General features: G+C 57.9%; 2 protein-coding genes across 5 annotated transcripts; one reads left to right on the top strand and one right to left on the bottom strand.

Annotated features, from left to right (window-relative positions):
• The first annotated feature begins 302 nt into the window (after positions 1 to 302).
• On the top strand, positions 303 to 12554 carry MAP3K6 (mitogen-activated protein kinase kinase kinase 6). Its single transcript, XM_088790668.1, has 30 exons — positions 303 to 1177; positions 1268 to 1816; positions 3123 to 3262; positions 3348 to 3371; positions 3649 to 3839; positions 3957 to 4125; positions 4472 to 4578; positions 4999 to 5169; positions 5257 to 5369; positions 5749 to 5908; positions 6115 to 6274; positions 6371 to 6478; positions 6597 to 6646; positions 6736 to 6831; positions 6988 to 7075; positions 7156 to 7289; positions 7658 to 7785; positions 8007 to 8143; positions 8448 to 8553; positions 9047 to 9204; positions 9307 to 9499; positions 9607 to 9745; positions 10044 to 10203; positions 10344 to 10520; positions 10784 to 10889; positions 11147 to 11309; positions 11401 to 11513; positions 11613 to 11683; positions 11965 to 12041; positions 12249 to 12554. The coding sequence occupies exons 2-30, from the start codon at positions 1456 to 1458 to the stop codon at positions 12337 to 12339; spliced, it is 3891 nt and encodes a 1296-aa protein (XP_088646794.1). The 5' UTR covers positions 303 to 1177; positions 1268 to 1455; the 3' UTR covers positions 12340 to 12554.
• Positions 12555 to 12722: 168 nt separating this feature from the next.
• Positions 12723 to 21076, bottom strand: SYTL1 (synaptotagmin like 1). 4 transcript variants are annotated; one of them, XM_088790671.1, is made up of 16 exons: positions 20939 to 21036; positions 20702 to 20766; positions 18612 to 18834; positions 17483 to 17631; positions 17192 to 17264; positions 17064 to 17109; positions 16538 to 16607; positions 16193 to 16290; positions 15942 to 16055; positions 15553 to 15719; positions 15181 to 15277; positions 14720 to 14878; positions 14324 to 14402; positions 14129 to 14228; positions 13150 to 13355; positions 12723 to 12952 (listed from the first exon to the last, which is right to left on the bottom strand). In XM_088790671.1, the coding sequence occupies exons 3-16, from the start codon at positions 18794 to 18796 to the stop codon at positions 12813 to 12815; spliced, it is 1683 nt and encodes a 560-aa protein (XP_088646797.1). In that variant the 5' UTR covers positions 18797 to 18834; positions 20702 to 20766; positions 20939 to 21036; the 3' UTR covers positions 12723 to 12812. The 4 variants fall into 4 exon arrangements, with proteins under 4 accessions (XP_088646797.1, XP_088646796.1, XP_088646795.1 ...); XM_088790670.1 differs by lacking the exon at positions 20702 to 20766 and having other exon boundaries at positions 20939 to 21076; XM_088790669.1 differs by lacking the exons at positions 20702 to 20766; positions 20939 to 21036 and adding an exon at positions 19802 to 20686.
• Between the last annotated feature and the right edge of the window lie 537 nt (positions 21077 to 21613).

Genomic DNA, 21613 nt, shown 5'->3' with positions numbered 1-21613 from the left:
TGTGAAGGACTTGGAAGGGATTCAAGCATCCACTGACAATGCCCTTGGGACCTCCAGGAATTGCAAGTGGATGGTTTTGTGGTGAGGATTATACAGCTTTCTCACCCTTTCTGTTGCCCGTGCCTGTCTCTTCTAGGTTGTCTGTTTTCCACCCTAGCCTCTGTAGTAAACCAAGTTCTCACCCTCTGCTACTTCTTGCCTGTTCTACTAGGGGCTGGTTTGAACACAGGGTCAAATGAAGGAGGTTACATTTTTCTTCCATGGGGCCACAGGATAGTAAAACAGCAGTTATTGAGCTAGCATTTATTGAACAGTTAATTTGCCAGAGCCACATTCTAGAAAGTAGCAGAGCAGTCAGTAGTTCAGAGTCTGATATCCGCAGTCTGACAGGGAGTCCTGGGATTGCATCCCGCTCTGTCATGTGGCTGAGTGATCTTGGATGAGTTACTCAACATCTCTAAGTCCCCAGTTCCTGATTTCAGAGTCCACCGAGGTTTACACCAGATTGCTGCCTCATCAATTCACACTAAAAGGTCAGGGATTCTTGGGAATTTGGAGCTGGGCAGCTCAAGGGCTGGGGTTCTCCTTCAGGTGGGTAGAGAAATGTTTGTGTGGGGACTCTTCTCAGATCCTACCGTCACGTTCTGGGTGGAGGTCAAAGGTCAGTAGATTAGATTCTGGGGAAAGCATGCCCCTGGCAAGAGGGCAAAGGTGGGGGCTCAGATGCCAAGTTGCATACTAGGGATGATGGCGTCCTTGCAGGTAGAGGGGCAGACTTCCCCCATTCCAGTCCCTCCCTGGAGAACCCACTCTTCACCCAGCTCTGCACACCCTGTCTCTGGAGATCCATTCATTCAACAGATCCTGCAGGGCAGGGCCTGCAATTCATGCTCTTCCCTAGCCTGGGCACACCTTTATGATCTCCTGCTGTGAGCAGTCCACAGCGGTTGGCCTGCACGGGGGTACAGGCTGTTCCGGAAGCGGCTGGACTCAGAGATTCTAGCAGGAGAGGAAGGAGGGGAGAAGCAGAGTGCCGAGCCGCTAGGGAGCGGTGCAGCCCCAGGGCCTAGGGTGGAGCTTTTCCAGTCCGCCGGGAAAGGGCTGGGCTGGCCTACATGTGTGGACAGGAGAGAGAGACGGAGGACGCTCTTCCGCGGAGTTTTGCGTGGCAGACAAGGTCGGTCCGATTCCCGGGATCTCCCAAGTGACTCTGAGCCGCGGATCACTGGATGTCCCTGATTCCTGGGACCCAATTCCCGATCCTCAGGACCTTTCAAGTCAGAGTTCGGATTTCTCCCTGGACTCCCGATTCCGGGCACGGGACCTCCAGCCGGACTTCGGACCTCCAGATCCCTTAGGAGATTCCCGGTCTCCACCGGATTCCTGATCTCGAGATCCCTGGATCCGTCGCCCCTAGCTCCTGCCCCTCCCTGGGTCCCTAGAGTCCGGTGCCCGATGCCCGAGCGCCCCCGCATGGCGGGGCAGTGCTCGCGGCCGGGGGCTCTAGAGCGCGCTGGCAGCTGCTGGCAGGACCCGCTGGCTGAGGCGCTGAGCAGGGGCAGGTCGATCGCGCCGCCCCCGGACCGGGGTTGCATGCGAAGCCGGCCGCTCAGCGTGGTCTACGTGCTGACTCGGGAGCCACAGCCCGGGGTAGAGTCGGAGACCGGAGCCGAGGCGGAGCCACGGCCCCTCCGCTGCCTGCGCGAGGCCTGCGCACAGCTCCCGGGACCACGGCCGCGGCCGCAGCTGCGAACCCTGCCCTTTGGGAAGCTGGCGCTGGGAGACACCGCGGCGCTGGATTCCTTCTACAACGCGGGTGAGTGCGCACTGGGGGCGGGGTCGGAAGCCAGAGTGACTATTAGGGCCTTGGGCGGGGCCGAAGGGGGCGTGGCTCAGCGACTTCGGGGGACTCAGATGGTTGCGAGGTCTAGGAGGGTATAAAACTGAGCTAAAGCTGAGGAACTCGAGTTGGGTCCTGACAAAAGTGGAATTTAGGGGATCTGGAGCGCGGCCGGGCTCAGGCCGGGAGTTAGCAGATTTAGGCCCAGCTCCGGGGTTCAGGGTTGGGACTTAAGCACTCTGGAGTCGGCACGGTGCCTAGGGAACGTGGCTAGGATTGGGCCAGCGCTGGAAGCGGGGCTGTGTGCGGTATCTCGGGAGTGAGGTTGCAGAACTCCGCCTCGGGATGATTTTGCGCGGAGTTTATGAGGGCGGATCCTGGGAGGTAGAGCTTGGACCAGAAAAGGAGCCCTATATGGGGAGCTGGAGTTCAGGGGTCCTAGTATACTATTTCCGAGGCTAGAGAAACAGAAAGGGAAGCGATGGGACCTGACGGACTGGATTCTGGGCGACGGAGCTTAGGTGATGAGGCCCCAGTAACCGAGACAATGGGCGAGTCTAGTGGCCGGGCCAGGTCGCTCGAGGGCGGGGCCAGAAGGCGGCTATTCCCGCGCGGGTCACCCCTCCTTTCCGCCAATTTGACGTCCCGCCTTGGATACTTATTTGTTTATCCAAGAGTCCCGGCACAGTGCTTGCCGGAAGTCCATAAAATCGCAGCCTAAAAATGAAGGCTGACTCGCCCTCGAGGACACAGACACATACAGAGTCATAGACAGACTCACAAATCACATATATGTCAATACACAGGCCCTCACAGACGCTGTCACAGAGATCCAGTCACAGTAAGCTACACACACACACACACACACACACACACAGCGCGTTATCTACACACACTGCTGGTGCTGGCCCCTTTGAAGGACTGGGTTGAGGACCTAGGGAAGGAGACTTACCGTGTTTGCCCAACTCTTGCCTCTCAAATGGCCTGGAACAGGCTCTGGGCTGGGGCACAGCCTCCTGTCCTTCGTGCCCAATGCTCACGGGCTGTGAACAGTGGGATGAGGGTCCCAACCCATTGAGCCCAACTCCTCTCCTGCAAAACCACAAATACCAGTTCTGTGTAAGAGCCAGAGGGACCCTAAAAGGGGGAAATTGAAGCCAGGAGCAAAACTGGATGCTGCTGGAGTCACAGAGGAAGGCAGGTGGAATCAAGGTGAATCCTCAGCCTCCTCCCCCACCAAACTGGGCTTCAGAGCTTCGGGCCTCCACATGTGTGCCCGCAGACGTGGTGGTGCTGGAGGTGAGCAGCTCCTTGTCACAGCCTTCCCTGTTCTACCACCTTGGTGTGCGTGAGAGCTTCAGCATGACCAACAACGTGCTTCTCTGCTCCCAGGCTGACCTCCCTGACCTGCAGGCCCTACGGGTAGGTGGCTAGGTGGCTGGTGGGGGCAGGTACAGGATGTGTGTGGCACCTACCCAGAACAACAGTATATGTCTGTTCTCTGCAGGAGGATGTTTTCCAGAAGAACTCAGTGAGCAGAATCCACCCCTCACTCCAATGTGCCCTTTGACCTCCACTATGACCTCTGACCCCTCACTACCTTGTCTGTCCTCCTCAGTCACCTCTGATCTCCCTAATACACCATGACATCTGTATGACCCTCTGCTCTCTGTTGCCTCCCTTCCTGAAGTGTGCCCCTTACCTGCTATTTCAGTCTCCACTGGTGCGGACCTCTGACCCCCTCACTACCCCTCTGTAACCTGGTGCTGACCTCTGACCTCTACTGATTCCTGCCTCCCTCCCACCAGGATTGTGTTGGCAGCTACACGCTGATCCCCTATGTGGTGACAGCCACTGGTCGGGTGCTGTGTGGTGATGCAGGCCTCCTGAGGGGCCTGGCTGATGGGCTAGTGCAGGCCGGGGTGAGCACTGAGGCCCTGCTCACACCCCTAGTGGGCCGGCTTGCCCGCTTACTGGAGGCCACACCCACAGATTCTTGGTAAGGGACCCACAGAGAGGGTGCACCAGGAGGAGGCTGGAGAGGGGGTGCAGTGGGCTGGGCTGAGGGACAGGCCCCACCAGTCCTTCTCCCTACCTCCCCTGTTGCGGGTATCAGTGGCTATTTCCGGGAGACCATTCGGCAGGACATCCGGCAGGCCAAGGAGCGGTTCAGCGGGCAGCAGCTGCGGCAGGAGCTGGCTCGCCTGCAGCGGAGACTGGACAGCGTAGAGCTGCTGAGCCCCGACATTATCATGAACCTGCTGCTCTCCTACCGAGATGTGCAGGTGTGCTCAGATGGTAGTCAGGCCATAGCATTTGGTGTCAGACAAACCCAAGGTCAGCTCCTGGCAGTGCTGCTCAAATTGTCTGTGAGTCTCAGTTGGTAGTGGGGGTGATCATGTCACTGTCTCCCAGGGCAGTTGTGAGATTGGGGCACACAGTGGGTTCCCCGTGTAAGGTGTGGTGTCTGCACTACCTGCCGGGCCTGAAGGAGGTGCGCAGAGGATGGTGCGGAGGAAGGTGGGGTGTCAGGGGTGGGAGAGGACCCTAGCTCAAGGTTTTCCACAGGATCTAAAGGCCTATGGGACCCACTGAAGCCATCATGTAGGTGTGTGCTGTTCTCTCCTGCAGGACTACTCGGCCATCATTGAGCTGGTGGAGACGCTGCAGGCCTTGCCCACCTGTGATGTGGCTGAGCAGCACAATGTCTGCTTCCACTATACATTTGCCCTCAACCAGTGAGTGGCAGAACAGGGCATGGGTCATAGCCACATGGGAACATGGGTCCCTGCTGTGCGAGATCATTGCTGTGTGGGATCGTGCTGTTCAGGGAATTTACTGACTAGGGTCACGCTGATGCCAGATGGTCCTGTTGTTCTATTACTGCTGCCCAGGGTGGGGTGGGGTGGGGTGATGGTACTGCCCTTGGAGAGGTCACAGCTGTCCCAGGTCACCTCTCCTCAGAGTCACTGCAGTTAGGAATCACTTCCATGTGAGATCAGTACCTCTAGAAAGGTCAGTGCTGACCACGTCACTGCTATTCTGGGTTCATTACTATCAGGCCCCTGGAAAGGTCCCTGCTGTTCAGCGTCTGGGGGTCCCTAGACAGAGGGGGCAGGGCCATCAGGCAGGTTTCCAGCCCATCTCCTTTCCCCTAGGAGGAACAGGCCTGGGGACCGGGAGAAGGCACTGGCTGTGCTGCTGCCACTGGTACAGTGTGGGGGCTCTGTGGCACCTGACTTATACTGCATGTGTGGCCGTGTCTACAAGGACATGTTCTTCAGCTCTGGCTTCCAGGATGCTGTTCACCGGGAGCAGGCCTATCACTGGTAAGGGGCACAAGCAAGAGGAAAGTGGGCTGAGGGGTGGGGCTGTGGGCATCAGTGTAGCCCTGCATCCCTCCCCCTGCCCCACAGGTATCGGAAGGCTTTTGACGTTGAACCCAGCCTCCACTCAGGCATCAATGCCGCTGTGCTGCTCATTGCTGCTGGACAGCACTTTGAGGACTCTGATGAGCTCCGGCTCATTGGTGAGCCCCTATCCCTCACCCCGGGCCCCCCCAACAGGGGCTCAAGGCAGGGAGAGAGAACACTAGACTAGAGCTGGGACTGAGCTTATCCCCTTTGGACTTATTCTGCCTGAACCCACATGTGGTCCTCATACCTGTCCTGGGCCCTCAGGAGCCCTTAAACCCACAACTATAGCTAATCCCACACTTGTGTTCCTTCCACATACTCTTGTTTCCAAACCCTCACCTGTGCCTGAACTCCTACTCCCACCTAAAATCATGCCATACCTACATTTTCACCCATATCTGTGTTCCTGCACACATGTATATTGTGGCCCACACCTGGGCTCTGTCCACACCTGCAACCACACTCATTAGGGCCCATGCCCCTCTCTCCCAGGCATGAAGCTGGGCTGCCTGCTGGCCCGAAAAGGCTGTGTGGAGAAGATGCAGTATTACTGGGATGTGGGCTTCTACCTGGGAGCTCAGATCCTTGCTAATGACCCCACCCAGGTAGCACTGGCTGCAGAGCAGCTGTACAAGCTCAACGCCCCCATATGGTAGGTGGCCCCCTCTGCAGTCTTGGCCTGGTTTGGGAGTCAGCTTCTATACCTATGTCCACTGGCACTTTAGACTGAGCCCTGAGCCAGTGACCTGGCCCCTTCCGAACCAGAGCCTATGACACCCACTGCCCATGTTCAGTCTACTCTCCCTGGCTGTGCTAGCTGGTGCCTGGGCTGAGTTGAAGGCAAGGCTGTGCCTACAGGTACCTGGTGTCCATGATGGAAACCTTCCTGCTATACCAGCACTTCAGACCCACGCCAGAGCCCCTTGGAGGACCCCCACGCCGTGCCCACTTCTGGCTTCACTTCTTGCTACAGTCCTGCCAGCTGCTTGGTTCCAGTCCCCAAGAGAACCAGTGCTCCGTGAGGACCGGGGGTGGCGGTGGGGGTGCAGGATCTGGAAGAGGGGCAGGCCCCTTCTGACCTATGTACGTCCCCACACCTCCTTTTCATCTGCAGGTCCTGGTCCTAGAGATGAACCAAGTGCTGCTGCCGGCGAGGCTCGAAGTTCAGGGCATGAATCCCGTGAGCTCAGTGACCCTGAGCCTGCTGGAGTCTGAGACCCAGGTGAAGTCACCACTGAGTCCGCCCACTCACTGCTAGGCACCCCTTCACTCAAGACTTTCTTCCATCCCCAAACCCCTCTTCTGCTCACTGGCATCCCCCTCTAACTCTCTTCTCACAGGATGTTCCTTCCAGCTGGACCTTCTCAGTCGCCTCCATCTGTGGTGTTAGGTGCGGGGCGAGGCCTAAGGCGGTCCCGGGAGAGGCGGCTCTGCGGCTTGCCGGCCTGGCGCTCACTTAGGTTCTTCTTGCCTTCCCAGCGCCTCCAAGAGGGACGAGCGCTGCTGCTTCCTCTACGTGCTTCCCCCAGCTCAGGACTTCCAGCTGTGCTTCCCCAGCGCAGGGCACTGCCAGTGGTACGCGCAGCCTCTCGGGGTGGGGGTACTCTGAGGGCCAGATGCCTAGGGGAGTGAGGAAAGGAAAGGACTTGTACCTTAGGTGCTCTCGGCACAGGAGGGGACAGTTTGCGACCAAGGTACCCCTCCTGCTGGCCTGATCTCTCTCACCCGCAGGTTCTGTGGCCTGATCCAGGCCTTGGTGACCAATCCGGATTCCACGGCGCCTGCGGAAGAGGCGGAGGGCGTGGGGGAGGTGCCAGAGGTGAGGAATGGGGGCTGGGAGCTCGGGGAGGGGGAAGGGCTGCGAGCCCTGCTAACCCCCCATCTCACCCACCCTTGCAGTTTGATTACGAGTACACGGAGACAGGCGAGCGGCTGGTGCTGGGCAAGGGCACCTACGGGGTCGTGTACGCGGGCCGCGAGCGGCACACGCGGGTACGCATCGCCATCAAGGAGATCCCAGAACGGGACAGCAGGTGCAGTGCGCCCTTGCCCGGCGGAGGGCTAGCGAGGGCCCAGGTGGGCGGGTCAAGTGGGCGGGACCACGAGTTGGGAGTGCTGTGTGGGCGGGGCGGTAGGCAGGGAAAAGCTGATGCCCTAGTGGTTGGGCCCAAGTGGGCGGGCTCATGGACGCGAGAGTCCCAGCCCAGTGGGCCTAGGCCTACAGGCAGAAAGTCCGGGACCAGACCGGCGGACTATGGTCTGGAGGGGCCTGTGGGCTGGGTAATAAGGTGAGGAAGGTCGGAGAGAAGCTTGTGGGCGGGGCAGATCCTGGGGGCGTGGCCTGGCTTGTGCCAGAGTTGAGTAAGCATCTCTGCCCAAATTGGCCTATTGCTGCCCATAGGTTCTCTCAGCCCCTGCATGAAGAGATCGCTCTGCACAAGCGCCTGCGCCACAAGAACATTGTGCGCTACCTGGGCTCAGCTAGCCAGGGCGGCTACCTCAAGATCTTCATGGAGGAAGTGCCTGGAGGTACTTGCCCAGCTGGGAATGGAACTAGAGGTGTGGGATGTAGGGATAGAGCCAGGCAGGCGTGGAGAACCCTTGGGGAAAATGAACCCTAGCGTGTGTGGGTGGTGTAGCCCAGAATTAACTGACAGTGCAGTTGGGTGATGGAGTCTGGGCCATGGCATGGATGTGCTTGGGCAGAGAGCTGTGGGCCGCTATGATAACTTTGGACTGCACCTGCCCAGGCAGCCTGTCCTCCTTGCTGCGATCAGTGTGGGGACCCCTGCAGGACAATGAGAGCACCATCAGTTTCTATACCCGCCAGATCCTGCAGGGACTCAGCTACCTGCATGATAACCGAATTGTGCATCGCGACATCAAGGTAAGCCCTGTAGCTGGCCCACTCTGGCTTGCTGGTAGGGGGGAAGGAAGAGCTATGGCCCCAGACAAAGGCTGGCAGTTTAGACTTAGTGGGCAGACCCTTTGCAAATGGTGGGGAATTCATCAAGAAGATTTCCTAGAGGAAAGAAGTTCAGATCTGAAGCCAAACCATGTGCCAGCTCCCAGAGGGGCATAGTGGGATGGCAGGGTGAGACAGGGTCAGGTTGGGATTCCCAGGAGATGGGATCCCAGGATAGGGCACAGTTCTGGCATCAGGAGCCCAGCCTGAAGTTCACTCTACTCAGGGGGACAACGTGCTGATCAACACCTTCAGCGGGCTGCTCAAGATTTCTGACTTTGGCACCTCCAAGCGGCTGGCGGGCATCACACCTTGCACTGAGACCTTCACAGGTAACGGGGTGGGGTGGTGAGTGGGGATGTGGACTTGGGGCAGAAGAACTTTTGGGGCCTTCCAGGGAATGGTGCTTCTCCTGGGCATGGAGTTAGAGTCCTAATAGGGGATAAAACCCAGGGCAGGTGATTGAGCCAGGGGTGAGGGGATGGAATCTAGAATTGGAGCTTGGATAGCTGATGACACTGAGTTTAGTACCTGAAATGGAGCACAGAAGTATTGATGCAGGCCGAAGTGGGTGATAGAGTTCAGAGTGGATGATGTAATCCAGGATACATGATGGCACCTACTGTGGGTGAAGGAGTCCATGAACGTGATAGAGCCTAAGATAAGTGAGGAAACTCAGATGGATGTTTGATGAGCAGGGTAGGTGATGGGAAGTGTTTCGGATAATAGAGTTCAGGGTGGGTACAGCCAAAGGGTGATAAAGCCCCTGCTACCTCCACATTGATAAAGCCTAAATGAACGTTATTGCCATTGCTCCTGTCCTAGGGACCCTGCAGTATATGGCTCCAGAAATCATTGACCAGGGCCCACGAGGGTATGGGAAGGCGGCTGACATCTGGTCATTGGGCTGCACTGTAATTGAGATGGCCACAGGTTACCCACCCTTCCATGAGCTAGGGAGCCCGCAGGCTGCCATGTTTCAGGTGAGACCCCCTTAGGGCCTGGCTCCTAAGGGGAGGTGGGGACAGACTGGGCCCTGGATAAACCTCTATGCTTGACCCTTATTGTCCTGCCCCCCTTCCCAGGTGGGCATGTACAAGGTGCATCCACCAATGCCCAGTTCTCTGTCAGCCGAGGCCCAAGCCTTCCTCCTACGAACTTTTGAGCCAGACCCCCGCCTCCGAGCCAGTGCTCAAGCACTGCTGGGGGATCCCTTTCTGCAGCCTGGAAAGAGAAGCCGAAGCCCTGGCTCCCCCCGACATGTTCCACGGCACTCAGGTACTGTGTGGGTAGAGGGAGTGAGCACACAGAGGTGAGGGCAGAGGAGCTGTGGAGATGAGAGGCCTGAAGAGGTGCCCTGATTGACAGCCTTGTCTCTCCCTCAGACGCCCCTTCAGCCAGCCCTACTCCTTCAGCTGACTCAACCACCCAGTCCCAGACATTCTCGCACCCTCAGGCACCTTCTCAGTACCCGCCAAGTCCCCCGAAGCGCTGCCTCAGTTATGGGGACCCCAGCCAGCTCCGGTGAGAGCCCAGGGTAGTGGGGTGGGTTCGCTTCATCTGTTTTGCCCTTGTACTCCCTTCTGAAAAAGCTCTCCTTAGAGACCTGGGCATCTTGACCAAAGGATGACATTTGGTGCCTACCTCCCAAATATTCTCACTTGTGTTAAACGTGCCCCCCCCCCCGTGTCGGCTTTATTTCTTTTATCTCTATGAGGTAGGCATAAAAGTCAAAGAACCAGGATTCAAACTTTGGGGCGGAGGTGGCTGGATAGTGTTGTTGCCCCCCCCCACTTTATTGGCTGCTCTCCACTACACCCAGGGTGCCTGAGGAGCCCGGGGCCGAGGAGCCCGCGTCCCCTGAGGAGAGTTCAGGGTTGAGCCTGCTTCATCAAGAGAGCAAGCGCCGGGCCATGCTGGCCGAAGTGCTAAAGCAGGAGCTGCCCACACTGGCGGAGAATCTGGGCCTGGAACAAGAACAGGTGGGCGACCCGCCCCAGCGCCCCCTGGTGGTCGAGTATGGACAGGACTCCTCCTGGCCTCCACTGCAACCCCAGCCCCCAACCAGCATCTCTTTTGGCTCAGGTGGGAATACCGGCTGACGACCCCTCTTCCTTCTCAGGGTCCTCGTCTGGGCAGAAATCATGTGGAACAGCTACTGCGCTGCCTCGGGGAGTACATCCACACTCCCAACCGCAGGCAGTTGGCCCAGGAGCTGCGGGCCCTGCAAGGGCAGCTGCAGGCCCAGGGCCTTGGGCCTCTGCTTCTGCACGGACCACTCTTCTCCTTCCCTGATGCGGTAAGGGAGCTTTCTCACAGGGCTGCCCAAGAAGAGGTAATGAGCTCCCTGTGCTTGGGAATGTGCAAAGACTTGATATTGAAAGATTCCATGTCTTCTCCGTGAAGATAGAGCCATCAGGGAAGGGACATCTGCTCAGTCCCAGCTTCCCAGCCCCTCTGACCCCAAGCCGGCCCAACTTGCTTCAGGCAGAAGACTTTCTAGGCCTTTCCAATTCAAGCCCCACATCTGAGGCTTAGCAATCTCCCGTCGTTCCTCTCCAGGTGAAGCAGGTCCTCCGCAGGCGCCAGATCCGCCCACACTGGATGTTCGTGCTGGACTCGTTGCTCAGCCGTGCTGTACGGGCAGCCCTGGCAGTGCTGGGCCCAGGTAGGCTGGGGAGTGGAGCCTGCCTATGGGCGAGGGTGTGGCCCTTGGGGGCGTGACGAACACAAATGAAACCAGCAAGGGGCGTGGTCACCAGGCTTGATTAGGGCAGGAAGGAGTGGGTGGGGGCGTGACTAAATGAACGTCTTCCAGACTGACACTGCCTAGCCAGTGCGCAGAGCTCCGTGCCCTCTGCCCGTGTCTGGGGGTCCCAAATGGGTATTGTCGCCCTGTCTAAGCTCACCCTACTTGGTTGGTAGAGGTGGAGAAGGATATTCTACCAACACCGGAGGCGTTGAGTAAAGAGGAGTCCCAGCCAAAGCATGAGACCCCGGTCCAGCAGAACCTGCTCCCAAGGGAATCCGAGCAGGGCTCCCCACCTCTGATGGTGCAGCTGGGCCTCTTGCGAGCAGAGACTGATAGGTAAGCCCCCTGGAACCCACCCATAGCTTCTGGTGAGCTTCATCCCCAATACTCCCACCTTTCATTCTACTTGCTTTCTGCCTTTCAACAGGCTGCGAGATGTCCTGGCTGAAAAGGAACGGGAGTGCCAGGTCCTGGTGCAACAAACTCTACAGCTGGTGGATAAAAGAGCCAGGACTTGTGCCCTGGCCTCAGAGCCCCCAGGTGAGCAGGACCTGTCATCTGGCTGGAGAACATTAATGGTGGTGTGAGACAGCTTTGGGCAGAAGGCACCCCTGGATTTACCTGGTTTTTCCTTGATAGCTGGTGCAGTGGACCAGGGCCTGGTGCAGTGGCTACAGGAACTGAATGTGGATTCAGGCACCATCCAGACGGTGAGGAGGAGAGGGCTGGCTTATCCCTGCCCCCCACCAACCAAAGGCCACCTCTGCCCATCTTTCAGCTCTTCTTTTTCCCTCTGATGCAGAGAATCTTAACATAGGAGTTTAGTATATGCCTCCCATTGTACAGATGAGAAAAACGGAGGCCCAGAAAGGGGTGTGGTCTGCCCTAGCATGTTGGTAATAGAACAGAACTAGCCCCTGGGTCTCTGGACACATCTTTTTCTGATTTTATTTCTCCCTGTTTCTCTGTATGGGTCTTTGTCCACAACCAGCTGCTGAACCACAGCTTCACCCTCCATGTTCTACTGACCTGTGCCACTAAAGATGACCTCATCTACACTCATATCAGGTATCCTGGGCCCTCCTGGGATGACCCATTCATATGGCCTCATGCCAGATCCTGACCCCTAGCTACAGGCCTGCCTAGGTTTCTCTTTGGAAACTATAGGGACACCAGGGTCCCTTGGGGACAGAGGGGGCATCAGGCAGACAGTGGATACCAGAGATAGCCCAAGGCCTTCTTCTGGCTGAACCACTTTGAGCCTGCTACCCCCAGGGGAGGGATGATATGCCGAATCTGGAGAGCCATCTTGGCACAGCGAGCAGGATCCACGGCCATTATCCCTGGCCTCCAAGAGGCTGAATGAGGGCATCAGAGGCAGGAGGCCAGACCCAAAGATGGATGAATGGAGAAGACACCAGCAACTTATGACATACCTGCCCTAGAACCCAGGGGTAACTAGAGGAGGCCCGGTGGTTGGGGGCTAGGGCCCAGACCTAGCCCCAGTGGGGCAAACCAATAACAGAGATACCTCAGGCTCACTGAGCACCATCAAAGACTATTAAACTGAACACTATTGTACTCTTGGGTCTTGGCAACTTCTGAGGTATTAGGAGAGGGTGGTCCTGGGACCAGCTCTTTAGTTTTTATGTCTGAGTCTAAAGTGCCTTCACCTGGTTTCTTTAACGTCCCTGGTTTTTTCTTTCCATCACCTCATCCCCCCTACCCTAAGCAGACATCAGCCCATTATTGCCCTTAGAATAGACTTTACTGACTTTTGCCAAGGGCAGGCCCTGAGATGGGGTTCCAGAGAAGGGTTTGGTAAGGCTTGTCAGGCAGCTATGTCCTGGGTGCCAGGTTGGTTCTGAGGGGCAGAAAGCCATCCACCCATTCACACGGTCGCTCCAGGAGTGTCTGCCACAGCTGCTTCTCCTCAGGTGTGGAATCCATCCAGGGAACCTGGAGCCCATAGCTGCTGCCTGGGCAGGGGTGAAGGGTGTGGTCACGTTGGATACCCCAGGTCCCAAGGAACAACTGACTAGTCCCAGATTATGCACTGACACCCCCAGTTCTCAGTGGACACCAACGCTCACAAAAGGGCAGATAAATGCCCAAGGCCACACATTGAACCCCTGCCTCCTGGCATTGGCTCACCCCAGGGCCCTGCCCTACTCACCAGTTCCTAGGCTGAGGCGTGTACCCCCCAGCTGGCGGTTGGCCAAGGCTCCATGTTCCCAAAGGGAGATCTCAGCACAGGCCTGGCGCAGGTCAGCAGGCCCAAAGCCATCATAAACCATGGTGTGGTTGAATACAGGGCTGAGGCTCTTTCGTACCACCCTTGTCCGTTGGCGGCTGGCCCTGCTGTCATCAGGCAGCACCGAGCTGTGGGGGAGGTGGACTGGCATCAAGTGGCCACCGCTTCACATTCCCCAGAACCATCCAGTCATTGGTTCCTACCTATACTCCCTCACAATGTCCATGTCCTCTGGCTGCTGCCTGAGATCTGGCCTCAAACCCTCACTACCCTGGGACCTTTACACCAGCCTCCTCTCAGGTCTCCTGCCTTTAAAAGTTACAACTGCTATTCACAGGACCCCAGAGTAATATCTCTGAAATGCAATTCTGCTACTCCCCAGCTCTGTGATCTTCATGGGCACCCTGTTGTCCCCCAGAGTAGTTTCCAATTTTTTTTAAAGCCTTGGAGCCCTTTCTGCAAGATAAATACTGCTCAGAAGTACAAAATCTAAGAGAAAAACAATGTCTGGTTGAATCATGGCTGGAAACTCAGAATCTAATCTCAGGGTGAGGCACCATGAGAGGTCCCCTGGCGCTTACTTTGAAAACCACAGAACTGCATCCCCCACAGCCTGGCCTTCCAGGTCTTCCATGGAAGGGCCCCTGTGACCTCCCAGGTCTCAGTCTCAGCTCTGTAACAAGTCCTATAGGTGCCAGTCACTCTGAAGTGCAGCTCCTCAAAGGTGTCCTCAACTCTCCCGACTCCAGGCCTTTGCTCAAGCCATCCGCCTCACCCCTGCTCTGTGGTCAAAGCCCAGACTGGGGGATCAAGGGTGAATGACTAGAAGGGGTTTGTCAGAGGTGGGAAGCTCCACTACAGGCGTAAGGAAGGGAAGCAGGGAGGTCCCAATGCCCCTCACCATTGTACGTAAGTATCCAGGGATCCTGAACGAAGAGGAACGAGGTCCTGAGCTTCCTTCACCCAGAAGTGCAGCTCCCCGCTCTGGGGCAGTCCGGCGCCTGCGGGAAAAGCTCGGCTCCAGGCCCCGCCCCAGACAGAGTCCCCCCATTTCCCAGGGCCTGTCCAGGTTGGCCTCTCGTGTGCGGTCACTCACCCTCGGAGCCAGCTGGGATGTACTTGAGGGACAGAGAGAGCTGACCACGGCTGGGAAGGTCGTCGGGTGAGGGCGGGACCTGTGAGAGGCGGTCTTGTCAGGGGGCGGAGGCAGAGCCCAAGGGAAAAGGGCCACGAGGGAGTGGAGTCCACAGACACAGATAGGCAAGAGAGCAGGGTCTGTGGGCGGGGCCTCGAAAGAACGGCCTGGGGGATCTGAATGCTCCCACGAAACCCGCTGTCCCCGGCCAGCCATGGCTTTTCACCGGGTGGTAAGGTTGTGAGGCCGAGGGGAGACTGCCAAAGGCGAAGTGCGAGGGGCGTGGGGGGAAAGCCCGATGGGGTAAAGGAGGGAGATATGTGCCGCGTGTTCTTCCACGCGGGCCAGCTGCCTCACCCGGGGCTGCAGGGGGAGCCAGATGGCCTCGGAGTCCCAGTCCCAGGTATCCAGGGGCACTTCGACTTCGCCCAGAAAGATGTTGCGACCCAGGCTTTCGCGGTGCCACACGGACAGGCTCAGCACGCGACCCCGGATCTCAGCCTGCGGGACGGAGTACTGGGGACAGGAAGTGCGCTTTAATGGAGCACCGCTGATGGCCCCGGTTTCGGTCCTGCGGAGTGTTGACTGGGGCTTGTCCTACTACGCTCCTTGCAGGATGCAATCCTGGGAAGCCCCGAAGGGCATTAATGGGGGTCTGGACTAGCGCCGTGCCGACTAGACTCCCTGTCGTTCCTTGGGCAGAATGGAGGAGCGGAGCGACGAGTAAAGATATATTATGACTGCCCCTGCCACCCGGCCCCCGCAGGAAGGGACGTCCGGTTCATGAATGGAAGTCCGGCCCGTCCTCGCAGCCTCACCCGGAGAATCTCGTTGAAGACCGGGTTCAGATTCCGTTTCTTCACTGCTGTCTTGCGCTTGCTCTGCTTATCCGGGAGGAGGTAGCTTTTGACGTAGCTGGGGCAGGAGAGGTAAGGACCGAAGATACAGGTGGAGCCTCTTCTGGCGCCTCCTCCCTTGCCCAGGGGCTTCCCCAACACTGCCCGGATCATAGCTTCCCGTGCTTGGCCTCGTACAACGCTTTACAGGAGTCATCTTACTCAACCCCACTCCTCCCAAGACCGCTGTGACTCCCATTTTGAAGATGGGGAAACTGAGGCCAAGACAAGTGGTGGGGCTGGCCGGTGAGAACGGCACCTTGGAGCCCCCGCCCGCCCGGGTGGGGCACTCACGGGTCTGAGCGGCGGCGCCGCGTGGCAGCCAGGCCCTGACACTGTATCACGTGCACGCACAGCTCCGCTGCGTCCGGCTCGTAGCGTAGAGCGAAGTGCACGGAGCCGCGCACCTGCACCGCGCCCGCCTCCGGGTCCCCGGACAGGCTCATCTGGCTGCCGCTCAGCTGCGGGCGTGGCGGGAGGGGAGGGAGGTCAGGGCTGGGTGCAGGCTCACGTCGCGGGGTATGCGGGGCAAAGCGAGGTGACGAGGTTAAAGGCATTGCCAGGTAGCTTGCCTGGGAGCTGGAGTGTCAGGTCCCGGGGCGAGGAAGGGGTCAGACAGGGTCTACGCGTCGGGATACGGGGAGGTGACGCCCTGTCCCCCACGCTGTCCCTCTCCCCCTCACCGTGGAAGAGTTGAGACTGGACACGGAGGAGCTGCTGCTAAGCATGCGGTCGAGCGAGGGGCCGGGCCCCAGGGCGTCCTCCCCGTTCTCCAGGATCTCGGACGCCGCCTGGATCTGGGGAGGGGGGGAAAGTGACAGGGGCATCCCCTTTTCCCAGCCCATTCCCCGACCGCGCTCGATCCCGGACGGCTCCATCCCTGCCCAGAATCCGCTCCGGGTCTTGAGAGCAGCCGCAGGCCGCTACCGCCTACCTGGGCTGGGGGGGGCTGCGGCTCCACCTCTTCCCTAGACCGCGGCTTGGGCTCCGGGTCCGCCTCCTCGTAGACCTGTTCACCCCTTGGGCCAGGGGCTGGGGTGGGTCAAAATTTGTTGAGCCAGCCCCTTCTCTCCTGCCCTGAGCAAATTTGGAGGGACTGGTTTACAACCCCTATGGCCTGCAGATTGGGGCCCCAGTGCTGCCCTGGGCTCATCCACATACCTCTGCTGACCCCCAACGCAGGGGAGGAGGAAGATCACCACAGGTGACTGGGTCACTTAAAGTTGCCTCTGATCCTCACAACCTGTCTGTACTCCCCAACACACATCCTCCCACTTACCTTCCGGGGCCTGGGGCTCCTCATGATCTGAAGACTTTGGGGGGACATATGGTGAGGGGAAATCAGGTCCCTGAAAGAAGCATGGGGTAGAGGTCACAGTGGGGACTAGAGATGAAGGGGTAAAAAGTAATGATGGGGTCAGAGGTCATCGGTTCCAGCTGGCTGCTCCAGCTTCAGATTTAGTGCAGCTCTCAGGGCAGGGCTGGCAACCAGCTGCAGGACCAGTTGGGCTTGTACTTCACACCCTTTCACACTTCAGCGCCTGCCTTGCCTGACTCCCAGGTGGGGGACAGTAGTATGTGAGTCCTGTTCCTCACCCAGCTCAGTCTCCACTTCATGAGTAATAGCCGGATTCAGAGATTCCCTTAGAGACCCACATTCCCATGTGACAGAAGAGGATGACAGAGGCCCAGACCAGGGTCTCCTGATTCTTGGTTCTCAGGCTGAGGTTCTTTCCCCAGCACATCCCACCTCTACTCCAGGGGCACTGTGTGCTCATTAGTTCATTCAGTCACTCGTTACTCACCTCAGCATTGCTGAGCGTCTCCTGGGGGGCCTCGTCTATGGGGAGCCTAGGAGTAGGGAGAGGTAATTGTCAGGGAGGGGACCCAGGTGACTGGTAGGTACGCTCCGCTCCCTGCCACACCTCCTCACCTGGGCTCCAGCTTCTCTTCAGTCTCTTTCCCAGCAGTCTCAGGCTCCTTATCGCTGTCTAGAGCCTGGTCTCCTGAATGCAGGTGAGAAGTTCTGTGAACCCCCTTCACAGGAAGTGTGACCCTGGGAGATGCTACCCACCTCTTGTAGCCCACAGAGGGGTGGTCCCACCCAAAGGAACATGGTACCAGGGGCAGCCAGGACTGGAACCCATGGGCTCTGTCTCTGTCCACATACACCCGGTACCCCAGGGCATGTGAGGCCTGCCCCGTTTTGAGGATCTCCTCTCACCTCTGGAACTCTTCTTCCTACGGATAGAGGCTCGAACAAGGTCAGAGCCAAGGTGGGTATGGCGGTGCCGTTGGGCACGTGCTTCCTGGAACCAGTCCCCCGTCAAGATTTTCAGCTGCCCAGGGTCTGCCAGTGAGGCCCGGAGCTTGCTGGAGGATAGGGGAGGCCGTGGCTGTCACCACTCACCCAACCAACATTCCTGCCACCCACTTAATGCCAGGCCCTGTATCTGGGGCCAGGGACACAACAGCAAAGCAGACCTGAACCCTGCTCTGGAGGAGCTCAGGCTGGTGGGGAGACTGAGTCCAGAATAGACAAGTACACTATAGTGAGGTAGGTGCCATGATGGATGTAAGAAGGGCCAGCTTTGTCTGTGGGAATCCAGGAGGGCTTCCCAGAGGATGCAGCATTTGAATTGCTTCTTAAAGGACAAATTGGAGTTCTCCAGGTAGAGGAGAAAAGTTATTCATTAAAGTGACGGCTATGCACAATCCCTCCTAATTCTATAAGGTAAGGCTCCATTTTATTAGATGAGGAGAGTGGTGCTGGGGAGCTCAGTGCGTTGCCCAAGGTTACATAGCTAGGAGGTGTCTGTCTGTCTCCCAGCACTACTTGTAAGTCCCATACTCTGTCACTGTGCTCTTCCAGTGAGAAGGAATGACCTAGAAGTGAAGGGTGGGTGTGTTCAGGGACAGAGGCAGGTGGCTGTGGTGGACACTGTGTACATGTGTCAGGAGTGGGGGTTACTGTGGAAGATGAGATGGGGGAGGCTGGCAGGGACCAGTCAGGGAAGCCGTGTGGACCTCACTTAAGAGCTTGCCCCTAACACGAGGTGCTGGGGAGCCATGGGGGGACGGTTGTTCAGCAAGGGATAGTAAGGACAGATCTGAGGAGCTCCAGCTGCGGCATGGCAGGTGAACTGGAGAGGGGAGGAGGCTGGCAGGGAGCTGATGCAGCCTCCCTGGGAGAGGTGATGAGCTGAGTTGGCCAGGGGTGGAGGGTACCAAAGGGCAAAACCATGAACTACCCAGATAGCTGACAGTCCACACGTTGTGGGAGCAGGGTAGGGGCCACCTCAGCCCTCCCAGTGCCTGAGACCTCTCCTCCTGGGCTCCCTGCCCTGCCTCACCTGACCCGCCCCTCTTCCAGCTGGCGCAGGTGGGCATCTCGCTTCAGGACTTCAGCAATGGCCTCCTGCTCCTCCTCTGTTAGGAAGCTGAGGTCCAACAACCTGTCAGGCTCTGGCTCATGTGCCATTCGGAGGCAAGGTGGGGCCCAGACCCCCTCTTGAGATGGGTAGCCCCTCTGGGGCATCAGTTGGGGCAGTGCCCCCACTGGGCACACATGGATCCCTGAGGGCAAACCAGGGGTCAAGTCAAGCCCTGCCCAAATGCAGGGCACATCCTGGAGCCAATTGCCCTTTCAGCCCAAATAAATACCAGTGATGAGCCAGGTATATCCCCTGGAAGGCTGAGGTCAAGTTGGCATAAGATGCCCCCGTGGACACATGCATGTCCTAGTCCAGAAACACACTCAGGGTCACACTCGGAGACATGCAGGCACACACACTGATACACACGTGGACACAACTCCCCACAGTGAGACGTACACTTGGTCACATATACATACTGATAACTGTATAAAGACAGGTACACACACACCTGCTCCTCCATGAAGGGCCCCATTCAGTCATAGGCCTAGGTCCATGCCCAAACCAAGAGAAGGACCTAACATATTCTTAAACCTGCATACAGGCCTGTACACACAAATGAAGGCAGGACACATCAGGTGGGTTCACCTGTACAAGATAAATCCTGGAACAAAGACCTGTCCCTAGATATACACAAATCACACAGACTTTGCACATGCACACTGCCCCTTGCCAACCGGACTGTGAGCTCCCTGAAAGCGGGGACAGGTCCTCACCCCCAAAGCCAGTACATTGCACACAACAAATGGTTGGTAGAAGTTTGATTAATTAAAGACAGAAATACATCTGCACACACCTCGGGAATGCACACACACAAATGTTCACCCAGACTCACAAGCACACATACATATCTGCTCACCACCCTTGCCCTGGAACCTCCCAAGCTGGGTCCCCCTCCCTCCACCCTTCACCTCCACCCTGCCCTGGCCCATTTGGCCTTCCTGTCTGAGGCAACCTCCTCCCCAGCCCGTACCCCCAACTTCCTCTCCCCCTCCCCGAGGTAACCGCTGCACCCACTCCCACGGGCCTCAAGCCCAGGGATGCCCTCTTATCTGAACCCCTGGGCCCTTTGCTTTGGCCACATGGGTCCCCCACCCCCGACCCAGGACCTGGCTGGAGTCCCGGCGGTGGAGGCCCAGTGCTGGCAAAGCAGCTCCGGCTGCTAAGGTACCACGGTGACTCCGGAAGCAAAACATTTGCCCAGCCCTGAGGGGCGTGTGGGTGTGTGGACGTGGCAAAGGGCCCATGACTGAGCCATGGACAGAACAGAACCGCGGCCTGAGCCCACTGGGAGGTCTCTCCTCTCCTCCCTGCCCCTCCTGTCCAGGGCACCAGGCATGGCTGCGATGGGAAGGCAGGTCCTGGCTTGTGCGTGCCCCCTGTGCCCTGTGCCCTCCCAGCTGAGTCAGTGTCCAAGCCCAAGCGAACCCTCTCCCCTGCTGCCCCACGCTCACCCGGGAGCCTGGGGTTCCTGCAGGTTTCCATCATGTGTAGTGCTGTGTGAATGCCTGCATGCTTAACACTAACATTAGTTCCTGCACACCCGCTGGGTGTTGCAAATGCAAGATTTGGGGCTCTTCTGTGGCTGCTGCGTGAGCCTAGGGTGATATCCCTTGAGCTGTGCCATTTCCAGAGCCGGTCTTGCAGGCATGTCTTTGTACTGTGGATCTATGAGTCTATATTTTAGGGGTGTGACTATCATAGCACTGCATGTGTCTGTGTGTGTCATGTCACGGTGTGATGCTGCATGGACGACTATCTGTGTGGTGTGTGCAGTGACTTTCTGGGCGACAGCATTGTGTGGTATGTGCTCTGTGTGTATTTCCTCCTGTGCTGATGTGTGACTGGACTGTGTGTTGTGGTGTGTCCTCTGGTGCCCAAGGGCCTCCAGCTGTATGTGTGTGTGGAGGTGGGGAGACATTCTGCAAAACTGACCCTGCTCTTGTCCTGCAGGTCTGCCTGGGGCTGGGCTGTGGGCTTCTGAGCCCAGAGTCCCCAGCAGCACCCACCTTCCTGAAGTCACCTCTTCCAGAAGCAGAATCAAGTGTCTGGTTTGTCCTGCTCTGTTTCAACACTGTGGGATGGACTCATTGGTCAACATAAGGGTCTGTCCATCTGTCTGGCTGTTCCAGTCCTAGACACTCCCGCCTGCCCCACCCCAAGGTCCCAGAGGGTGTTCAGGATACCAGGTGGCAGTGCCTGCCCCTCGGGACACTGGCAGGGGACCCCATCCCACGGTGTGTTACCTGTAGGGGTCCAGTATGGAGGGAACACCTTCGTAGGCTGGTCCTGGCTCCCCAGGCAGTTGAGTTTCAGGGACCAGAAGAGCAGTGAGGGACTAAGGCTGACTCAACCGGCAGCCAGCCGGGCAGAGTAGCTGCCCCACCAGGAGGAGGAAACACCTTCTCAGCAGGGCCTGATACAAAACCAGGCCTGGATTTCGGCTGCCCAGGGGTGCACCTCAGCCTCTGCTTTCAGAAAATCTAGAGCTGATTTGCTGGGTGGGAGATGCCTGAGGCCTGGCCCCAGCTCCACTGCAGACTTACTCTGTAACTCCTGTCACCCCTCAAGGCCATGGCTGCCCCATCTCTAGAATGGGGTGCAGCCCCAGCCTGCCTGCTGAGGAGCTGATAGGAACTTGCTTTGAAAGCAAAGTCAGAAACCTTTCTAAGAACCAGGGTAATGGAAGGATTGCAGACTGCAGGCAGACAACCCAGAGTGAGTTCCTGCTCTGCCACTGTGTGACCTTGAGCAGGTCTCTTTGCCATCCTGAGCAGCAATTTCCTCCTATACAAACTGTAGGCAGCAGAGCACGAAGAGCCTATTATAAGGGAAATGAAAGTGCCCGGGGCACAAGCTGGAATAGAGTGGGTACCAGGTGTCCCCTCTCCAACATGGTCCTTTTTGACAACCACTGCCCC

Source organism: Rhinolophus sinicus, chromosome 14, assembly GCF_057876585.1.
Source record: "Rhinolophus sinicus isolate RSI-liver-muscle chromosome 14, RSI-T2T, whole genome shotgun sequence".
NCBI classification, from domain to species: Eukaryota; Metazoa; Chordata; class Mammalia; order Chiroptera; family Rhinolophidae; genus Rhinolophus; species Rhinolophus sinicus.
The sequence above is the reverse complement of the archived record's forward strand: the minus strand, read 5'-3'. Positions and strand labels throughout refer to the sequence as shown.

Bases quoted from the DNA above. Each gene is read 5' to 3' on its own strand.
- MAP3K6 (XM_088790668.1), top strand. From the start codon at position 1,456: ATGCCCGAGCGCCCCCGCATGGCGGGGCAGTGCTCGCGGCCGGGGGCT. The intron at 1,817-3,122 runs GTGAGTGCGCAC...GTGTGCCCGCAG, and splicing joins GGATTCCTTCTACAACGCGG to ACGTGGTGGTGCTGGAGGTG. The intron at 7,076-7,155 runs GTGAGGAATGGG...CCACCCTTGCAG, and splicing joins GCGTGGGGGAGGTGCCAGAG to TTTGATTACGAGTACACGGA.
- SYTL1 (XM_088790669.1), bottom strand. From the start codon at position 20,180: ATGATGGAAACCTGCAGGAACCCCAGGCTCCCGGGTGAGCGTGGGGCA. The intron at 18,835-19,801 runs GTCCTGGGTCGG...GTTTGCCCTCAG, and splicing joins ACCGCCGGGACTCCAGCCAG to GGATCCATGTGTGCCCAGTG. The intron at 15,720-15,941 runs GTGAGGGGGAGA...CCACGCCCGCAG, and splicing joins CCAGTCTCAACTCTTCCACG to CTGAGCGGCAGCCAGATGAG.